At 40.7% G+C, this 19,430-nt stretch overlaps 1 protein-coding gene across 4 annotated transcripts in view; it reads left to right on the top strand.

The window, feature by feature from the left end:
• carmil3 (capping protein regulator and myosin 1 linker 3) overlaps positions 1 to 19,430 on the top strand; it is an 86,987-nt gene that overhangs the window by 65,453 nt on the left and 2,104 nt on the right. The window contains exons 26-39 of one of the 4 annotated variants that reach the window (XM_069164468.1): positions 3,380 to 3,493; positions 4,156 to 4,331; positions 4,434 to 4,521; positions 6,363 to 6,488; positions 7,619 to 7,685; positions 8,076 to 8,263; positions 8,918 to 8,997; positions 12,568 to 12,687; positions 14,037 to 14,202; positions 15,097 to 15,469; positions 16,680 to 16,783; positions 16,871 to 17,072; positions 18,438 to 18,509; positions 18,863 to 18,982. In XM_069164468.1, the coding sequence (XP_069020569.1) occupies positions 3,380 to 3,493; positions 4,156 to 4,331; positions 4,434 to 4,521; positions 6,363 to 6,488; positions 7,619 to 7,685; positions 8,076 to 8,263; positions 8,918 to 8,997; positions 12,568 to 12,687; positions 14,037 to 14,202; positions 15,097 to 15,469; positions 16,680 to 16,783; positions 16,871 to 17,072; positions 18,438 to 18,509; positions 18,863 to 18,982 (1,996 nt within the window). Of the gene's footprint in view, positions 1 to 3,379; positions 3,494 to 4,155; positions 4,332 to 4,433; positions 4,522 to 6,362; positions 6,489 to 7,618; positions 7,686 to 8,075; positions 8,264 to 8,917; positions 8,998 to 12,567; positions 12,688 to 14,033; positions 14,203 to 15,096; positions 15,470 to 16,679; positions 16,784 to 16,870; positions 17,073 to 18,437; positions 18,510 to 18,722; positions 18,781 to 18,862; positions 18,983 to 19,430 lie in introns of those variants that run through there. The other 3 variants (XM_069164469.1, XM_069164471.1, XM_069164470.1) reach the window with 3 other exon arrangements.

Raw genomic sequence — 19,430 nt, 5'->3', positions numbered from 1 at the left:
TGCCACAAAAAGCAGCAACTGTACCACGGGTGGCTTTTTACATCACTCATTCGTTAAGGACGTGGCTGCTTTAAGAGACAGGAGGGTGCCCTCACAGTTGGCGAGCTGCCTGCAGGTTTCAGCCAGGCTTCATTCGTCCTGCCTCAGCTCCACCCATGCACCACCTTATGGCCCTTTTTGAATTAGCTTGGAGTAAGGTTGAATTGGGCATTGCCAAAATGGTGACGGCTGGAGCTACTGAACCACTTTTCAGGAAACCTATAGGTGACATCATGGAGACTGTGTCAGTTTTGTGTTTACAGTCTATGCTGTGGACCCACATTGTTTACCTAAAAATAGTACAGTGTATGCCTTCATGCAATGTTAAAAACATGAAGTTTTAACCGGTGATGTTCATGGCAGACGTGACAATGTTTGTCTTAGTCGTCACTGTCATAACAACGCTGTCAGAAAATGGCAACTGCATGCACGCCTTGTCATGGGAAAACATACTGTATGTCTTTCAAAATAGAAGTGCGCCATTATATATTTAGTGGACTGCAAAATAAAAGCTTTTAAATACCTTTTTTTTTTTTAACGCACGCATTTGTGTCCCACTCAAAATAGCCCTGCGGCCCACTTCTGGCTCATGAACCACCAGTTGAGAACCACTGCTGTAGAGTGTGTATTATGTCCTGGCAGTTTTTGTGAACTTTATGCCTCTGCTTCACTGTAGTTAAGCTGGAAATATTGTTAATTTGTTCAACTTTGACCTCTTGACTATGATTACTTTGGAGATTCTGATTTTACACTTTCTATTAAGACACTCAAGATATACTTAGCAGCATCCTTATAATCATTCATACATTAAAATAAATGTAAAGAGACAAAGCTCCGGCTATTAACCGTAAAAAAAAACAATAAAACTGATTCAGCATATAAAACCAGTAAAACTGGAATATTGCAAATGTGCATTAAACAGCAATACACACAACAGCAAAACAGACCCCACTATAAAGATCTCTGTGATTATATAAAGTCTCATTATTACTGCAGTAACGGCTGCTCTTTCAAACTTTAAGAACTAATGAATACGTTTATATAACAGTCCAGTCTGTATTTTAGAAGTCTAAACCTTCAGTAAATGCTCACTTACAGAACGATGGATGTGAGATGGATCATTCTTTAATTTTGAAGCGTTAGAACGAATGAATTATAAGTTACAGCTAAAGACTTTATTAGCAGTTTAATAGTTATTCATTGTTACTTTATTGAATAAACTATAAGAGGTGCGTTAGAACGACCTTCATCTTGGCAGCTTGTAAAGAATCTCTCAGGCTGGTGAGTCATCAATAGTCAAATCTCGAATTAATTAGTAAAGGTTAATGAATAAGCAATCAGGTCAGCAGTTATGTTGAAGTCTCCGGCAGCTCAATTTAGAATGATGCTTATTCCATGCAAAGAATTTGAAGTTCTAGAAAGCCTCAAATAACAACAAATATGGTTTTTAGAATGTCTCACAGACGTCCTGTCACTCCAATTGAATGGCTATTTTTATTTCTGTGAGGAAAAAAAAAAAAATCAATGACAGCAGATACAGCAGAAACAAAAATACCATGTGGTTTTTATGGCAACACAAAAACATGGCACACAACTGACGTAACGGGAATCTCGCATCCATAAACCATATGTTCGAGCCAGACACTGCGAGCAGCTTCAATAAGTTTCACCCAACAAAACAACATGAAACGTGTTTGTGCTGAACACTAATGTAGTATTAGAAATTACACAGATCCACTCATCAACACCAAATAAGAAAACACACTCCATGTTGTGCTCTGTTTGTACTGGTGCATGTGAAGACAGCAGGATATTAACGATGCAACAAACTGGTACGTTATGTGCTCAGTTAAAACAGTAAAACGTGTTGGCTGCCATTTGATTATTGATTAGAACAAACACACACATTCCTGAGCCTCACAGTTCATTTTGTTTTGTTTCCGGTTGTGGTCAAAATTCATGTTGCATATAAATATTTGTCCTCTTTGTGACTTGTAATAATCTGCTGTTTTCTGTTGAAAAGGCTGTCAGTCACACAGTAGAGGAGACTCGCAGGAGAAGCACCATTCACGATTTTAAGCTATTTTTCTTAAGTTCCACTATTGAGCTTTTATAAGCAGTACATTAATGTTTAATAAATGGCTTTAAACACATTATTGTATAATATGGATATGTGCATGAAGAAATAAGTACTGTCTACAAATGCTGCATATGGTGGAGTTAAAGTAAAGGGTTGTGTGATAATACAATTTAGACCAAGAAAACATAAAGCAATTTACAGCAATTAGTAACATTTCTAAAAGCTGTAGGCAAGAAAATGTGCCAAAATTATCACCTATTAAGCTACAGGTTTACAATTTTCTTGTGAGTCCCGTGTCCCTTTTCCCCACATTTTACTACTTTTCTGTGTTTTATTTGCAATGTTGATATTCATAAGAAAATATTCTTCTGGTTTTAGGTGCCAAAAAACATCTCAACATAGTTTTACATTTCCTCTCTTAGGCTTCTTTCTGGATATCTATCAAGAACAGGCTGTTTTGAGTCTGTGTCTTTAAGGCGCATTATTATCAATGACACTCTCTTCTGATTGGTTGACTCTTTTCTGAGTGACGTACGCCCAGGCCAATCACAGGTTTTCTTCAGTCTTGTTGCTTGCCAGCTCTGCGACAGAAATGTTTTCCTCCACATTTAAAGTTGAATTGTGTGCCATGCTGAGGACAGACACACATGTATGTCTTGGGTGTGAGTTTGTGACATCACAAACTTATTGCAGTCCAGCCGAGTTGCTGAATAAAGGATGTGTGGACTGAGCATTTTGACACATTTTTCACAGTATCTTTATAGCATTTAAACCTGCTTTAAATAATCAAAATGAAATGGCAATCTGAATTATACACTATGGGACCTTTAATTTCACTTTCTGATAAGGCAACAGCAAAAGTTAGCAGAGCTACAGAGAACTTGGCAACGCCAAGACATGTTGTTTTTTAATAATAATAATTAAAGTAAATAAAGTGTAAATCTAAGTAGTTTGTGACAACAAAAAAAGTCCTTTCCGCTAATTTAATGTAATGATAGTTTAAGAGATTAAAAAAAGCAGCAATTTATAATGCAGCCAACAATTGCTTCATCTTGACCTGCTGCTTAGACATAAATGTGTTAATAATAATATAAAGCTAATATATTAAAGCAAATATTGACCTGACTTTCAGAATCTGCTTAATGAGTCCTCTAGATGCTAAAAGTATATTTTTCTAATATGTCCAAGTTTTGTGATTCATTTTGAATGTGACTAAATGGCTTCCTCTCTGCTGTGTCTTGTTGTGCATATGTTCATCAGCTGTATCCGTCTCTGTGTGAGCTGGCCCACGTGTTGTCGGTGGACGGTCCCGTCAAACAGCGCCTGGACACTCTGGCTGCAGAACTGGCCAAAGCTGCCGACAAAGAGCTGCAGGTAGGCTGGGGGGTCGACCTGCAAAACAGTCCTCCCCTGATGCATTTGTATTTTAAACAGTGGTGCAGCACTGAACTAGTTGCATTTAAATTGCCCATTAATGACGCGTTACTGTGTGTGTGTGTGTGTGTGTGTGTGTGTGTGTGTGTGTGTGTGTGTGTGTGTGCGCGCGCAGGTATGCTGACTTCGAAAGAAATGTAGCATTTAAATTCACAGGAAAGGAAGACTTTAAAAAATGTTATGTTCCGATTTGGTCCCGTTGGGATTCAATAGCACCACACAGACAAAAGCAGCACACACCCTGAGGAGGAATCTGGGTTACTTCTTTATTGGAATTCAACTTACTTGAGCAGAATTTACATCTTTGTTTGTGCCGCCCGGTTTTGTTGTTATGCTCAAAGCTGCAGTTCTGATTTGCAAAGATAATAAAATATAGGTGGGGGAATTTCAGGTGTGTTCAAGCACGAATATCCAACTTTGTTGTTAAGTTAATATGTACAGGAAGATGTGAGCAGTTGATATGAATGGTTACAATAGTGACTGCTGAATGGATTGCATGCAATGCACACAATCTGAGAATCAAATTCTGTGGAAACATTTTTATCCTTAGAAGTTCTTAAATGTACATAACGTGTGTGTAGTGACGCGTGTCTTTTGTCCAGGTGGTCGTGGACTCCATGGTGTCTCTCTGCCGCGAATTGTGCCCCATGTCCTGCTCAGCCGCCGAGAGACTCAGTCCGCCTTTCTCCTCCATCTCCGAGCAAGTTTCGATCCCTCGCTCCTCCATCCGCAACGCCCTGATGGAGAGAGCAGCCGAAGACATCAACCGAGCCCTGGAGTAAGAAAAGAGAGCCGAGAGGGTTCAACTCGGGCAAAGAACTTCATCCAAGACACTGATGTAATTGGTGTTCTCTCCCCTTTTTCTCTCCCTTTGTCTCAGGGAGGTGAAGCTCTCTGTGGTGTCCTATCTGACCAACTCCATAGTGGATCAGATTCTCCAAGAGCTCTACACCACTCATAAAACCCTGGTACTGGTAATAACCCCTTTACTGCATGCCTTCTCGTAGATTGTAGAAAAATAATTCTCTTTCATTGGACACGTGCTATCAACCATCACACAAGTATTACAAATATATTAAGTGAGATCAAAAAGTTCCTGTTGTGCGTGAATGGAGCACCGCACGGTAACGTGCACGAAGCAGGAGGAAGCAAAAACTCATGAGTTAGTATTGCAAGTTACATCACACCCAAGCACCCAAGTCACACACATGTTTGTGACCAGTCGTACATGAGCATTTGCGACTGTTTCCCCACACCTTACTTTGAAAAAATATAAACTGCCAGTAGTTTCTAAATCTGATATATTTCTTGCGGCTCACCCAAAACAATGATGTTTTTATGCTTATGTGAATAAATGATAATCCATGAGTAACCTTCTGCAGCTTTCCAGCACAGAAGCAAAGTGCCAGCAGACAATTTATTTCGGTGTCTGTCCACGGACTGTTGTTCTCTCCGTCCTCTGTAGCACCAAAATCTACACTCTGTGATAGCGCTCTGCTCACTCTGCTCACTCTGTCACTCTGAAAATGACGTTGTCATTGTGTGTTGCGAAATCCAATCCAGACTGAGACGTATCTGTAAAAATCCGATTGGAATCGCATTTTCAAACCACCTCCAGATGTGGTTTGGATCTGATTTCATGATGGATTTCATGGGGTTTTTACTGTCCAGGCTTTCAAACATCAGTCTAGAGCCAAGCTGGATCTGACAACAAACAGATTTAGGCTGACAGTCTGAACAAGGCCTAAGAAAGCCATTCACTACTGTGTACATTCAGTGTCCCATACAATACAGCATGGTTTCATATCGTGAGTAAATATTTTTCTGTTGTGGAATGTGTTCAAATGAATTATAAAGCATGTTGTCCTCCATACTATAGTTACATGAATGTAGATAAAGGTCTCTTTTAATGGCAGATCACACACAGCGTGTTGCCAAACACTCACACCGGTGTTTCCACCAGCCACATTAATGTAGAGTAGAGATTTGCAGAATGTCAGAAATGGCTCACGATTCCACTCAAAAGAGAAGAAAGCCAACAGAATGAAAACATTGATTTTACCAGTGTATTTAGTGAATTAAGACTTCATGCTGCATGAATGTCATCTGGGTCAAGAGCAGCAGCTACTCTGCAATGTTTTATGAAATGCTTCTTCTAACGTGTCAGAGGACCCATCGGCATTTAATTTCTGGAGAGTTTTTAAAAACGGATCTCTCAGCCTGTCAAAACGAATTCTAATATGTGCAATCATTTGAAGTAGGCCCTCTGATTCGCTTGTCGTTACCATGTTAGGATGAAGGATTGTCAGTTTTCGGGGTCTTTTTAAGGAGAGTATCGCGCACAGAGACTACATGACTTGATTTGAGCTGGTTAAGGACATGATTAGACCCTGCGGGCTCTACTCTCCATAAAATCTGGTTGTTTAAAATGAAGCCAGTGGAAAAGCAGGCAAAAATAGACTTCTGGCAATAAGACTCGCTGCCCCTCTCTGCTTTGCATTCCATTCACCGCCTCTACCGTTGCATCTCATTCTCCTTTCTGTCTTACTGCAGTGCCAGTTTGTCCTCTATAGTGCCTCCCTCTGCTTTGATAATCAAGAAAATTGTATTTAATTCATATTCGTCCTGAGCTTCATGGGCAAAGTACCCTTTACTTTGTTTGTGAGCTTCTTGGGTAACAAGGGCGCGCGGACACGCCTGTTCCTCTGAGATTTGCGTTTTCGGGATATTGTTCCAGGTGTCATCACTGTGTGACTGAGCGTTTGTGTGTATGTGATGCTGAATGTTTCTGATGTGTGTGTTGCATCAGCTGCGGCAGGTGTCTCAGGCGAAGCGTTGGGATGACGTCGGGACGGGCAGACGCACCATCAGACAGTCCAGACTAGTCGAGTCTCTGGACTTTCCTGACGAGGACTTTGGTGTCAACCTGGGAATAGTAAGTGTCTGAGACACATGTTGATATGAAGTGTGTGCTTAACAAGAGTGAACTGTTGTTCCAGCATGAATATGGTGCTGATGCAATTATTTAATGTGTATTTCAAATTATTGCATCTAAGGAATTACCAAAGTTTGGATCATTTAAACTAATTTGTAAAGCAAAAGTAAAAAGAATTCACCGGGTTTAGCTCCTGAGAAATGAGAAACTGATATTTTTCTTCTGCAGTAAATCCTCTAAACTGAATAAGACAGTATTTGATGATGTGGACAGGACAAACAAACAGTTTGAAAATATCCCCATGGGGCTGTTGGACCTTTTAGATCAGGGGTCTCAAACCTACTTTGACAAAATGAAAGTGTCCCAAAGCTTCTGATGCGGCAGTCGGACACTGTAACATTAGTTCACATAGCTGAACTCCACCAAACCAGCTGAATAAGTTTATTTTATATGAACAATAATAAATTGATACTCAACACGCATTGTCAACCCGTAGCTCGTGAGCTGCTGGTAGGAGTTCCCTCCTTTAGATGGGCACTTTATTTATTTTTTTAATAGATGTATGAATAACTATATCCTGCAGGCTGATCAATCCGTGTTTGTTTCATGGTAAATATGTGTTTTAATTACTGCAGAAATAGATGAAAGCCCAAAAGATCACCATCCTTTGTCCCTTAGTACTTGTCATTTTTGTGCCAGTTGTTCTCAAAATCATGAGACTTCCCATAATCCCTGCACCTTCTCACTGCTAAGAACATGTGGATTACTTCCTCATCATTACATTAATGATGCTGTGTTTGGTCTTTTCTTTTCTTTTCTTTTCCACAGAGGAAAGTCATTTTCTCCATTAGCTGTTTATTTGTTTTGCATGTGCCCACATTTGAAAAACTTTACTCCATTGTTTCAGGAGCATCTTCCACCTCTGTAAAGCAATCAAATTTCCCGCAAAACACACCTATGTTATCTTCCTATAATCTTATCACTGTTGGTTTACAGATATTATTCACTGATGGTGGAATACAACACATAACACATCTTCATTTGTATTACTTGCATTGTGGGTAGTTCTCATGCGTGTTATTTTGTGTGTAAACCTGTTCTTCGTGTACGATTATCCTCTCTGACTGAAGGACACCATGGCCATTAAGAAGCGGAGCTCCAGAACTAGAAGAATTCGTCCCGTCTCCAACAGACTCAGTGAGTTTATATAGCATCATTTATTGATATCAAAGCAAGGGTCAACTGACTTTTGGTATTTTAATCATTGAGATGATTGAATGAGCGATCGTGTTGTTCGATATTTAAGCTGTAATTTTACTCTGCCCATGCTAATGCTTACGCTTATTGTATATTTTAGTATCTTAAAATGAAAATGCAAAGTTGTTTTTTAATCCCCAAAATAGTAGAAAAAAGTTATTGTATTTGATTAAAAAAAAAATGTAGGAGCTCCTTCAGTGCAACTTTAGTCTTAACCTCTTGTTCAATTAAAATCAAGTTGAACTGAACCTTTATTACATGGATTGTGCTGCAGGTTGGATGCAACATGTCACTGACATTTTGTCTCAACCCTTTCCCGTCTTGTTGCAGGTTTGGGTGACGAGCCCAGCTCGTCTCCTACACCCTCAGCTCCGCCCCACTCCGGCCCTCTCACACACTCGGCGTCCTGGGAGTGCCTTTCCACCCTCCCCACCAACGGCTCACCTTTACGTCACGTGACCCACATCAGGCCACGCCCACCGCGTAGACACAGATCGGGACACCTTCCTCCCGAATCTGTAAGTTGATGCCGTGGGACGTGGCCATGAACTTTGACCTTTTGCTGAACTCATGCATGATCAAACTTTTTTACCGACCTGCTTCAGTGGGCTGTTTTTCTAGAATATAGAAGTAAAGTTGGTATTGTGCATGTTTAACCACCATGTCTTTAATTTCATACATCGTGAGTTTGAGTCCACTTGCTTCCACTGAAGTGCTCAGAGGGGGGTCGAGGTGGGAAAGCAAAGCCTACATCTATAGTTTTTTTAATCTCTGTGCTGCTTTGTGTGAGCTTTTGTTATTCATCTTGTTTTCAATGCCAGCGGCGCTTTCCAAAAATAAGTCTCTTTTAAAGTAGGAAGCTGTCGCATGTGTCTCTGTGACTCAAACGTTGATTGTGTGCAGACCTCTCCAGGGGCCGCAGGGCAGCTGCTAACTTAGCAGCTTGTTTGTTTAGAGACTTTCTAAAAGCTTCTTTTTTTTTGTCTAAATCAGTGCAAACTCAGTTAGGGCAGTATGAGCAGGAGCTGTTTTACAAACAGACTTGTGTTGGCAGTGTAGTCTGGTTTGCCAGCCAGCCATTTGAAATGACAAAACCTTTTGTCAGGCTTTCAGCCTTTTGTCACCATAGCAGATTGATCAGTGTTGTTCTGTTTCCTGTCGTGCGTGTGCAGCATTACTCGGAGAACGGAGGAGTCAACATGCTGGAGGACGGACTGCCTGATTTCTACAGCAAGAGAGTTCTACCTGACAGGTAAAGTACGGTTTTATTTTTGTGCAGTCGTTAAAATGTGCAGTAAATATCACCTTACTTCAGTGACGCATGAAGACAAAACACATTCAAGAGTGAAAGTAAAGACACTGAGGGAACTGTCGTGATTTTGTAAACCCTGATATATTATCTTTTGACAATTACTAGAACTTCACTTTGTAATTATTCAAGGCAGTTGTTATTTGTATGATAAGTATCTGGTATTGATGCGAATATTCTGTATAACAAGAAAACAATTCACCATAAAAAAAATCATTGCTGGTAAATGGAACCTGCTGCTTCTATTGAAGCAACCGCAGAAAAGTTTCAATCGATTTTTTTCTGTTAACAATGTATCGGAGGTGTGATGAAAAGGTTTTCTCATAAATGGTTAAACCACAGCAAAGTGTCCCACGACTTTTCAGTTCCCTCTGCTCTGTGGAATTATTTTTTTGTAATGCTTATTAGTTTGTTGTTTTGGTTCACTCTCACTGTTCTTATCAGTGGAGTTTTCAGCAGAAGCACTAAAGTTCTAAAAATTGTCTGATGCTTTTTGCGTGACACTTAAAGGAACCTTGCAGTGCTATGGAGCTGTTTCATGTGGGCGTCTGTTTTATTTGGTATTGTGCACATGAATGAGGGAAACACATGCACACTCAGGTTACAGTCATAGACTGTATATGACAATGGACATAGCCTCCAGCTCTGAAAAGTGACCCCAATACAGAAGTACCTTTAAGTGCAATACTACTGAGAGCTACTAGGCGCAAACTTCAAATAACCTCTAGCTCCATAGACTCTCAATCAAAAAGTGTCAACTTCTCTCATGAAATACAAAGTTCATCAATTATTTCCATAAGTTATTGTAATGTCATTTGCTAAAGTCAGCCCTTCTGATAAGTCATCTGATGGTCCTTCTGAAAATTATTTCATTATTAATTAGATATTAGGCTTTAAAGATATATATGTTTGGGGTATGCCGGGATTTGATTCATATGCCTGTGGTGCCATCCGGTTTGCAGTGTAGGTCTGTGGGAATAATGGCCTCTGGTTCCGAGTCCGAGCTATGAATTACAACCACCCCTACCTTTTCCCCACCCCGTCCAAATATGTGCTGTGGTCCAAATGACATACTTCCCTTAGTACCCTAACAAATAGGGCTCTTTACATGTTCGGACTCTTACTTGTGTAGTGCAGGAATTTTGACAGTGTCGTTTCAAATCACACACCGCCGTTCTGCAATGACCGGAAATGACCTCAGCATGTGAACACATCAGCCGCTACAATATCTGCAGCTTTAATTATTTTACCCAGAAATTAACGTGTTTTTATGTCGTCTGTTTAACACACTCAATAAACACACTGATTCTTCTGTCCAGCAGAAGTAGTGAAAAAGAAACACTTTTGTGTGATGTTCAGAAACAGCTGCAGATTCCTCAGATGTCTTAATCTGAAAATTCTTTACGCCCCACCCTTCCTCAACAGAGCCAAGATGGCGACCGTTTAAGGTAGAAAGTATCCAGCGTTGCAACTTCTCTTTTGGGCTGTTTTGAGTGCGTCATCTTGATACTTGTAGTGCACTTCATGTTTCTGTACTTGACCGTGTGAACGCATTTATGCACTCAAAATAGTGAGTGTACGTCATTTGGAACAAACCACTGGTCACTTCTGGCTCCAAAATAACAAGATGGCGACGGCCAAATGCCAGACTCGAGGCTTCAAAACATCAGAAGTTCCCCATATCAAGTTTAAATTTGTTAGAAATTCTCCCATCGCTGCCCTCAAATGGAGAAAAAAATCTGGTAATGCCTGTTGGTGCAAATTAGAATTTGCTCTTCATCTGAACAATTCCAATGTTTCCGGTATTTCTGGGCAATTCTGACATTAATAGTGCCAATAGTGTCAATTAGTCACGGACTGAAACAGTGTATCCCAAAGCCTCAAACGCAGATGGAAATGGCTGCAAATTCTGGTGAATTTTTGCATTATTTTATTGTAATTATGTAATAGTTTTCTCACAATTGTCACATAAAAATGTCCTAAATATGAAAATGTTTTCTCATTTACGTGATGCTAAGTTTCAATCTTGAGGTATGTATACAAGCATTTATAATTACAAGACAGTTTTATTCTCTGTGAATGTAATGAGATTCAATACTTCTTCAATAGTTATTGAATAATCTGTCAAATTGACATTCTCTTCAAATGAACAGTATCCCATGTGTTCAAACTGGGCTGAATTGAATGATAGAAATCATCTGGCTTTTGAACATGGATCAGATTCATCTCATTTGAAGATGGGTTTTACTTTAGAGTGCGTGTACTGTATGTGAAAATACATAACCACTTATCAACCCAAAATACAAATTTGATTTATGAACCTACTTAATACAAGGATTCCTCCTGTATGCTACGGAAGTTCATCCACTATCACATGCATTTAAAACACTATTAAAGGTCCTTATCCGCAATGCTTTTGAACTCCTATGTTATGTATTATCAATGATGAGTGCTTCAGCATGCATCTTAAGCACTTGTGCACAGATATAGTGGATGGTTGCATTTACACAGAACAGAAGCATCGTTTGTAGCTGTATTTTTTCAGTAACTAGAACATATTCCTTTTATGTAGGCCACTGTGTATTATAAATTAAACCTTCTTGTGTACTGTCGCAGTACACTGTTCTGTTTTGTAACTAATTTTCCTCGAAACTGCACTGTGGCTACACAATCTGTATTAAAGACAGTTTATCTATAGCGAAGCACTTATATCATAACGGCATTGATTTCAGATGCATATACTAATTAGAATCAGCCGTATCGATCAGCGCGGTGGACAATCAACTGTCTGGAGTACCAATCATTAAACCTGTAGTTGTGCGATCATGCCGTTTTCAATATATTTCTAGAAATTAAACTGAATAATTTAACCCTGACTAAAGTAGGTGTTTTGTTGTTGGTACTTGGCGTTAGAACTTACTCAAATATAATCAATAAAATTCCAACAGAGCATTGTTTTTGATGGTGTGGTCATCTGTCAGCTTAATCTTTTGGTTTTTGGGCCTGAAACTTGTTGAACTATTTTGGTGTCCTCTTACAGGTTTAAGAAGGCAACTGCTTTTGGTGAAAAAGTTCATCAAACGCACAGCACATGAACAGCATGCAGATACGGCGTTAGGAACTAACCATTGAACATAGTGGACCATTTCGCAGCTGAAAAAAACCCTTTCATTTAGATGTTAACGGAGACCAAAACAAAGTTAAAAGGAGATAGAATATTAGATTTATATTGTCAGGTGGAAAGAAAATGAATCCAAATGAATGCTAATATTGCTCCATGTTTGATGAATGCATCATTACAGTAGATAGCAGTTTTCTAACACGTTAGCCATACCGACATAAAAGCTAAATTCTCCGTCAGTGTTTGTATCTTGTTCCTTTTCAAACATTTTGGTTTTGAATGTCACCAAACCGAAATTTGAGTTGAACACAAGGTATTTAAATGTTGTATGAAAAGTCATGTTGCTATTAAACTAAATTATTCTCCTTTCTTTCTCTTCCTCTCCACTTCAGTCAGTTGTCATCCCTCCATCAGGCCCAATCACTGAGGAGGAAGAAAAGGCGCAGCGTTTTGTCCATTTTTTCCGGCTTTCGCAAGAACCGCAACTCCACCATCTCTAATCAGGACTCGGAGTGAGTGTGCAGCGCAAGAGTCGAGTACAGGGAAGCATTGAAAGTAACGTTTAAGTGCACAGACCCTGAGAAGGAGATGGCTGTTAAATTAATCCAGCGCTGGGCATTAATGCCACTTCGTAGCTTCATAAATATTTGAATGGAAGAAAATATTTCCCCATCTCCAACTGTTTTGCCTTTGCTTTGAATTTATGGCAGTGCATACATTTAAACTGCTGTTACATAATGGCACCATAGTTTAAAAAGTAGACAGCCTGTATCGCAAAGTGAAAAAAGTTGGCAAACTTATTTAAAAAAAAAAATGAATTACAAAGATTAGCAGAGAGAGAAAAGCACTCAGCGGGGACACTTTGCAGACTTTACCTTTCAACTACGCAGCAGCACAAAACTGAGAGAACCAGCACTCAGTGAGAGCTACAGTTTGTGGTGTCCGCTCACAGATGAGCTTACGAAAACCGGTGACGCCGTCCCCTCTGCTGGTTAACAACCTTGTAGCGGTGCAGGAAATTCACACATCACACGGAGGCCACGTTTCCCAGCAGTGTGAGGGACGAGAATGAAAGAAAAGATGAGTCATTTGAAGACCGGCTGTACACAGAGATAGCTTTGTAAACAGTTTAACGTTTGTTTTTTTGGTGTTTTTTTTTGTAAAGTCTCACCCACAGATTGTTGCTAAGCAATCTAAGTGTTCCTGCACTCATTCGGCTGCTCTCTGCATCCATTTCTATTGTCTTTAAACAACAGCACAGTGCGTAACAGCGTCTGCTCTGTTGCACTTCCATTAACAGCAGTTTTTTTCAAACTGGTGGCGTGGAAAGCATATGCTATTTCAAATGAATTCAAAATCAGGATTATTAGATTCAATAAAAACACACATGTAGGCCGGTTTTAAGGAAGGTTGGATCACCCAACACGGGCTGCTTTCTCACTGTAACTCACTTTCATTGATTTTTCTCGGGGAGAAAGTTGTGGATAGTCCCTGGTTCCTGGAGCTATTTTTGGTATCACCTCCATTGAGGATCCAAGTGAGCTGAGCCAATACAGTGCAGATCACTGATTGGTCGGAGAGAATCCTCACAATCACTGTGAAACCATCCTATGGTCAGTTGTCCAGATATTCCTCTGAAGAAGAAGATGAGGTCAGTTTCATGCAGTATTGAGGGTGTACTATTTGCAGTGGAAAATTAAATGCAAGAAAAGTACTTGCTACCAAAAGCGAGTAGGGTCCAGTAGAGTAGCGCCAGTACTGTGTGGAACTAGAGCTTTACTGACGTGTCCCCCGGCCTCTCAAGTCAAGACTTGACTCATCCATGGAAATTCTGTTTCTTTTTCTGTCCCTGTCCCAGCAGCACCTCAGAGAACGTCTACTCTATGATTCAGCACCCTAAAGACGCCGGGAGGCCAGAAAGCGCTGTTCCTGGAGCCAACGGGACCATGTCTTCACCTCGGCCCACTCAGGGCGTACCTGTGCACGGGATGAGGGCTGCCAGCCCCCCCTGCCTCATCCAAAGACAGGTACAAAGTCACAGTCACTGTATGGAGACGACTCTTCAACTACAAATCTCAAATTTAAACTCACCGAATGCAAGCAGATACTGACCTCTGTAGAGCAGCCGCCCTGGAGCTGTCAGAGATCCACTAACTGAGCTGTGCTTTAAAGGACAAGTGTGTTAAACTTCTGAAATGTTTTTGGACACATAATATTATTCTGCTATGAAATATATGGAATTCTGTGTCTTCATCATAACCACAGTTACTTTGTAGTACAATGCTGCATTCGACACCATGACATTGAATTTTTCAAAGCTTTGGTGAAGACAGAAATATAAAATACAAAGGTAGCATAATATTTTAAGACAAATTTAGAATTTAAATTACGTGCAAATATGTTACTATTTCAGTCCCATATCTTGCGTCTGCTTCCAGTCTAGTTCATACAGTAAGGTTGAGCATGGTGCCCTCAGCACCTGCAGTCCCACAGGACATGACACAGTGCAGAGCTGCTCGCTCTGCGCACCACCCTCTATTACCTTCCTTTTCTTTTCGCTGGATGTGTGTAGCTTGTCTGAGGTGTGGAGGACTGTATCGCCTGCTTTAAACCTGCGCTCAAACTCCACACAAACACACACACTCAGAAAAGCAAACGGATTTGGGCGACTCCTTTCAAAGCAGAGTCCTTGGATCCCACTAATCGTTGAGGGGATTTGCGGACATCCCCTGCAAAATGAGGGATAATTGAACTCTGCTATAATTGATTTCACGAGAATTATGAAATTAATTACAGGCTTCACCTTCATCATTATTACCAGCTGACCAGAGAGTTCATACAATTCATTACATTGTCAAAATGGAAGGAAATCCAAAATGTGACTACTTATCACTGTATCTCTGGTTTTTGTCGTGTTCCAGTCCACAGATCTGGTCAGCATGGTGTACAGCTGCATCGGGGCTGAAATCGAGGACTCGGACAGCAGCAGCACCTGTGACATGAAAGTGTCCGACCAAGATCCTGACATGTCGATCACCATCTCAGATGCTCCGACAGACACTCGGAGTAACGGCCACGTGGCGTCCTCCAAACAACAGACGGACAGACAGATGGAGACGGGCAGGCAGGAGAGGATTGTGCCACTGACAGACTCTCGAACCGAGATGGAAGAGGACGTGCAGAGCGGCGGCGGTGGAGGAGGTGGAGGCATCGGGCCGAAGCCAGATCCTCCTCCACAGAGCACCAAGCCCAGTCTGGCTGTCATGAGGCAGAGACATCTGCAGGAGAGTTTAGGTACTGCAACTTAGACAGCAACAAAGTGTAAAATACTGTAAAGATTTAGAATGCTTGATATAACTATGTGAAAAAATTATAAAGAAACCTGTCTGGCTCTGTGTAAATATGCACTTTTTTCTAAACCACATTCTTTCTTAATGTGACCCCTGTATGACTTGTGATAATGTTATTTTAATGATGGATTGTCAAATCTACATGTGGTACAAACGCATATAATAATACTGCTTCACAGCGATTTTTGCATCACTGCTCTGTTTACAGCTCAATTAAATTTTGCTTTTATAGTGTCAAATCCCACAATAAGTAATTTTAGTGCAGTTTACATAGTAACCTTCTACTAATAATTAATAGTTAAAAAAATGTTGAGGAATAAATCTCAAAATAAGGTGTGTAAATATTTTCAACACTAACAAAAAGCAGTTGAAAACTTAGATTGAAATCTTTCAAAAAAACAACAACATTTGTTCAAGCCGAGTCTGTCAAAGTGAGTTTAATGAGATGCAGTGATTTGACTGGCTCGGTCCCAAAGGTATGCTGCTCCTGCTACGGAGCCCTTTACAGAGAAAGAGACATTGTTAAGCGCCATCGTTAGTTTCATATCTACACTTTTTAATGAGCACAACCTCCTCAGTATTTTAGACCGCAGCCTGACTCAAAGGGAATGAAGAGATCGGTACAATAGCCAAAGGCCAGAGGCGATCGTGTCATAAAATCAATGTTAAAGTCTACAGCTTGACATGAAAAGTGGGGAGAAGGTGCAGGAATATATGCTTTTATCCTCTGATTGAAAAGCTTCGTATGGACAGCAAAGAGGAATGAATACAGGCTGCTGCTGTTTGCGTTTATTACCTGGACCATCAGTGACAGTTTATCAGCATAGAGGCATGCAGTAAACATGCTTAGATGTATTTATGCGTACACACGGGTGGTCAACACAATATGCATGTCATTTTTTGTCTCTTAAAAGGTGTAGCAAGCTCCTAACACGGAAAAGGAATACGAACCCAGTCCACGATCGTTGGTGGTTTGTTTGTTTACTCTGTCCCTCCTGGTCCTTGTTTTCAGTCCCCTGAGCCAAAGACTTGTATTGTCCAAGTGCACCTGAAATGTGCTTTCCTGCTTATTGTCAGCGTTGCTGCTTCAGGGCTTTTTAATTTACAAGGTTTGGACGGCTCATTTTGATGATGTGTTGACTGTGTGTCACCAGACGAGGCGGGGAGGCTGGAGGGAGAAGGAGACAGTGAAAAAAGACGTGAAGAGAAGCCGAGAGGCCGAGGACCGGAGGGACAACGTCCTCTCATTCCCAACAAGGTGTGTTTATTGTAGGTACTAACGGACAGAAGAAAAGAGAACACATTTGTTAGTAAGACTGTGATAAATACTGCTCTCCTCCATCAGCCCAGCCTAGACCTCTCTCGAGACAAGATCTCTCCGGAGAAAACCTCACCTGTCGCACCAGGAGAGGAACAAACCAATGACCAGAGGAGTTTACCTCCTGCTCAGCCCATCATCGAAGACGAGGGGACGGCTGAGAGGAGGAGCCCATCAGCAGCTGCCAAGCCTGGGACAGAAGCAGAAGATCCTGCCCTCATCTGTCACGGTACTGTAACTGTTTACTGTAAATTCAAGTTACAAAGTGCTTCACATAAAAAAAGCCATTAAAACAAAACAACAAGTGAATTCTAACAAGCCTTAACAACACAAGACCCAACAACGCAATGATTGTATAAAACAAATTAAAACGGTATAAAAGAAATAAGAGTTGATCAATAAAATCAACTTAAATCAGCAAAGGCTCTCCAATAAAACTGTTTTAAGAAGAGATTTGAATGATGTCTCGGTAGACCTTATTTCCTCAGGCAGCTCGTTCCAAATACCAGCAGCGATACGAAATTACAAGAGTTGTTCAAAATTCTTCAGAAAAAATGATGGATTTGAAGTGGAAAAAATATCTTTTTAAGGTGGGCCTAGCTGTTGTATAGGTAATGAATAGTGTCGTAAACGTACGCTCCTCTTTCTTTGAAACGGACACAGAAAGCAAATTCCTCTCTCTGTGTGCGTTCAGTACAGCATCTGAATGAATACAGTGGAAACTAGGCATCCCACAATACCTGAAATGAAAAAATTGTGATTGCTTATTATTCATGGTGAGAAAAATCAAACTCCTTTGGAAAAGATGAAACGTAACATGAAATTGTTAGCTGCAAAGTATTCGTGTTCCGTGTGAAAGAATTCATGAGAAAAACAAGAGAACAAACAAAAGAGAAACGCCCCCCCGGTGTGTAAAGGCCTTACAGGCCTGGGACACTTCCGACACTGCAAAGTTGCCGCTTGCTTGCGTGTGTGTCTCCACACTCGCCGTGTGTCTCCTGGCCGCTATTTATTGCCTGCTCTATCGGCGTTTCCCTTCAATAATGGCCGTCATTATTGAATACTCCAGGTCTGAAGAGTGAAGAGTTGTAACCAAAAAGCCAGCACGTGTTTTTTGTTTGACCTCGTTCAGAGAGAAAACGAAGACACGCATGAGCACCCACACCGACATAGAGAGAGGGAGAGAGGACCGGAGAACGCTGCCCATCACCTGCTGTATTATCACCATCATATAATTACAGCATTACATTAGGTTTCTGCCATGATGTGATCACACGTGTGCACGTGATCACGCATCTTTCCCCTCGTCTGTTTTTGCTATGAAGCGCGCGCGACATGTAAAAACGAGGCATTGGGTCTATTCTGTAGATGAGGCATCACACTCTGGCCTGAGAAACACATCTCCTGGCCATTATATTTCTAAACAGTCATATTAATTGTTAACACGGATATCCAAGTTCTACTTGTTAAATTCAACTTTTAAAGGTAACATCTCCAGCAGAAACAGTATGTTGTTGATGATGTTAGTGAGGCCACATGGACAGGATGAGATGCAAATGATGATTGTGATTGTTCCACCACCAACAACAACCAGACGAGGAAGGAGGCCATAATGGATTTCCAGCACCATCACATCATACCAGGAAGTCCAACTCATTTGACATAGGTACTGTATGTCTAAGTGTGTTTGCACCTGCACCCCTGCTCCTGTGTTTTGAGATACTGTACAGTAGAGAGGATACATGCATTGCTGCTATACATGGATCTTGGTGTTTTTGTTGATAATTCATAACAAATGGATCAACACCTTTGTTATAAATTATTTTTTATCAAATAAAACCAGCGTCTCTTATTTTCTTTTTTTTGATGTGCTCCCAAGCCTGGAGATGGTGCTGGCTGTGAACCGTGTTACTGCTTTATCCTACATCCCCCCCCCCCTTTTTTTTTTTTTTTTTTTTTTTTTTTTTTTTGAGTTCCCACACCCCCACTGTGTGTGTGTCTCATGCCATTTCCCCTCAGGCATGAAGCGGGACAGCCCTTACGATCTGAAGAGGTCTTCAGATCGCAGATTCCCTGTGACAAAGCCCTGTTTCCCCCAGTACAGAAACAGATCTCTGGACTGCCCTGCTGGGACCAGGTGTATGTATCTGTTTCACTTCCTGCAAATATGTGTGGTATGACAGAAACATTTTTGCACAATTTATTGCTCTGCAGAAATTGTTTAAAATTGATTTTCTCTCGGATAGGATTTTTATTAGACTAATGAGGTAGTTTTAGTTTTTTTCATTACACTGAACGTGGATGAGTCATACCCTACATATTGAATGCATGCTTATTCCACTATTTGAAAAATGGCCGACCTCAGAATGGGATCAGAAAACGTCATTTCAAGATGTAATTTGGCTGTTTTCCAGATCTGTCTCACTGCAGCTGACATTTCCTGGATAAATGTGCTATTAGAGGAGAACTTCACCATTTTTTAAAATAAGGATCTTTTATCTCCTACTTTAATTGGAGCAAATTCTTTCTTTCTTTCTTTTTTGTGATACCAAGTTCTATTATCGTGATAATTGGCTGCCAGGTTTTG

Source organism: Embiotoca jacksoni, unplaced genomic scaffold, assembly GCF_022577435.1.
Source record: "Embiotoca jacksoni isolate LCO1_2020_lvr unplaced genomic scaffold, fEmbJac1.0.p SCAF_31, whole genome shotgun sequence".
NCBI lineage: Eukaryota > Metazoa > Chordata > Actinopteri > Embiotocidae > Embiotoca > Embiotoca jacksoni.
The sequence above is the reverse complement of the archived record's forward strand: the minus strand, read 5'-3'. Positions and strand labels throughout refer to the sequence as shown.